This window comes from Octopus sinensis, linkage group LG28 (assembly GCF_006345805.1).
Source record: "Octopus sinensis linkage group LG28, ASM634580v1, whole genome shotgun sequence".
NCBI classification, from domain to species: domain Eukaryota; kingdom Metazoa; phylum Mollusca; class Cephalopoda; order Octopoda; family Octopodidae; genus Octopus; species Octopus sinensis.
This window is the reverse complement of record NC_043024.1, coordinates 15,363,050-15,364,822: the sequence shown is the minus strand read 5'-3', so window position 1 is coordinate 15,364,822 and position 1,773 is coordinate 15,363,050. Positions and strand designations below refer to the sequence as shown.

Genomic DNA, 1,773 nt, shown 5'->3' with positions numbered 1-1,773 from the left:
TAAATTTAAATAATTTAAACTTTGAATTTTATATTTTATATATTTTTTATATTATATTAATTAATTTTATTTCTATGTATTGGTTTATGTTTTTCACTGTTTGATTTGCCTTAATAATGGTTTTATCTCTAATTTAATATATATATATTTATACATATATATACATATGCATATATATATGTATATGTATATGTAGATAGATAGATAGATAGATAGATAGATAGATAGATAGATAGATAGATAGATAGATAGATAGATAGATAGATAAATAGATAGATAGATAGATAGATAGATAGATAGATAGATAGATAGATAGATAGATAGATAGATAGATAGATAGATAGATAGACAAGCAGAAATACCCAGCATTGCCTGGGTTAAAGAGAATAATGAAATTTAAAAATGCTGGCTAGATTACGTAGTTCTCAACTGCTGGTAGCTGCAATTCCAACTTTCCAAATTAACAGCTCTCCAACCCATGCCAGCATGGAACACAGACGTTAAGTGAAATGTTAAAAGAAAGTCTTCAGCTCATATATGTATAAAAAGTAACTACACATAATTAAAAAATATGTTTTTGGTAGCTTATTTCGTAACCAAAGAACATGTACAGATTATAAACAATGAAAGGCTGATTTTGGTGATTCATTGGACAGAGGTAGTAGATAGGCAATCCGATGATAAATCTGACTTTGGATCCTGAAAGATTGCATGAATCCTGACTCAGTTAAATGTTTTGTGACTCCAAATGATATTATCTTTAGTGCAGCGTTGTATTGTCTAATTTTGTATTTGGAAGTGCTTGGAATCTTGGTCCATCCCTGGAACATAAGTAATATCTGTTCCCACTTTGGAGTAAAATCAGTTGAACAATACAGCCGTTATAATCTTTTACGCACATCCACACACACACACACACAAACACACAGAACTGGATTTATATTATATATATCATATATATATATATATATATATATATATATATATATATATATATATATATATATATATATATAATCAATGACACATACATATTACATATATTTTTTATCGAGAATATTTGAGCCATGTTCATTATATTCTTCTCTGCTAATACACCAATCTTTAAAGGTATACAAAGTAGCCAATGCAGTGCCACCAAGCCATGTAGCGTATTTAAGTTCTCCATGATCAATAATCATAAATATCGTTGCAGGTGCCAGAATGGAACTCATTTCTTTTTCTAGGCGCTGGGCAAAGCCTCTGAATGTTGTCGAACCACCAGACAATACAATGTTCTGAAATATGGGCATTTTAATCCACCTATTACATTTGATGATTGAATCACGAATTCTTACATGAATACCCTCAGATCCCTCATGAATTAAACTTGGCTGGAACATAACTTCTGGCGTTCGGAATCGTTCATTGCCAATGGTAATGACTTGCTTGTCAGGTAATTTATATTTCTCAGAGGTTGCAGTCTGCATTTCCTGTTCAAAGTCTAGAGCAACATAACAACACTTCTCTTTGATGTTACGGACAGTTTCTGTCTGAGAAGGTCTGTCAAAGGAATAGCCACGTTCAGTCAACATACTCGTAAGGTAATCTGTCATGTCCACACCACCAAAATCCCACCGGACAGCAGCTTCTCGTTTAACTGACCCTTCATAGACAGGGACAATTTGGGTGATGCCATGACCTACATCCACAGACATACCTGTGATACGACCAGAAGCAAAAAGCGACAGTGGAGCCTGATCAGCAATACATAATGCATGAGTGTTAAACTTT

The 1,773-nt window shown here is 32.7% G+C and overlaps 1 protein-coding gene across 1 annotated transcript in view; it reads right to left on the bottom strand.

Moving 5' to 3' along the window:
- Nucleotides 1–1,034: 1,034 nt before the first annotated feature.
- Nucleotides 1,035–1,773, bottom strand: part of LOC115225687 (actin-like) — a 10,375-nt gene continuing 9,636 nt past the window's right edge. The window contains exon 2 of the mRNA XM_029796604.2: nt 1,035–1,773. This exon is cut by the window's right edge and continues 248 nt beyond it. Coding sequence (XP_029652464.2) covers nt 1,035–1,773 — 739 coding nt within the window.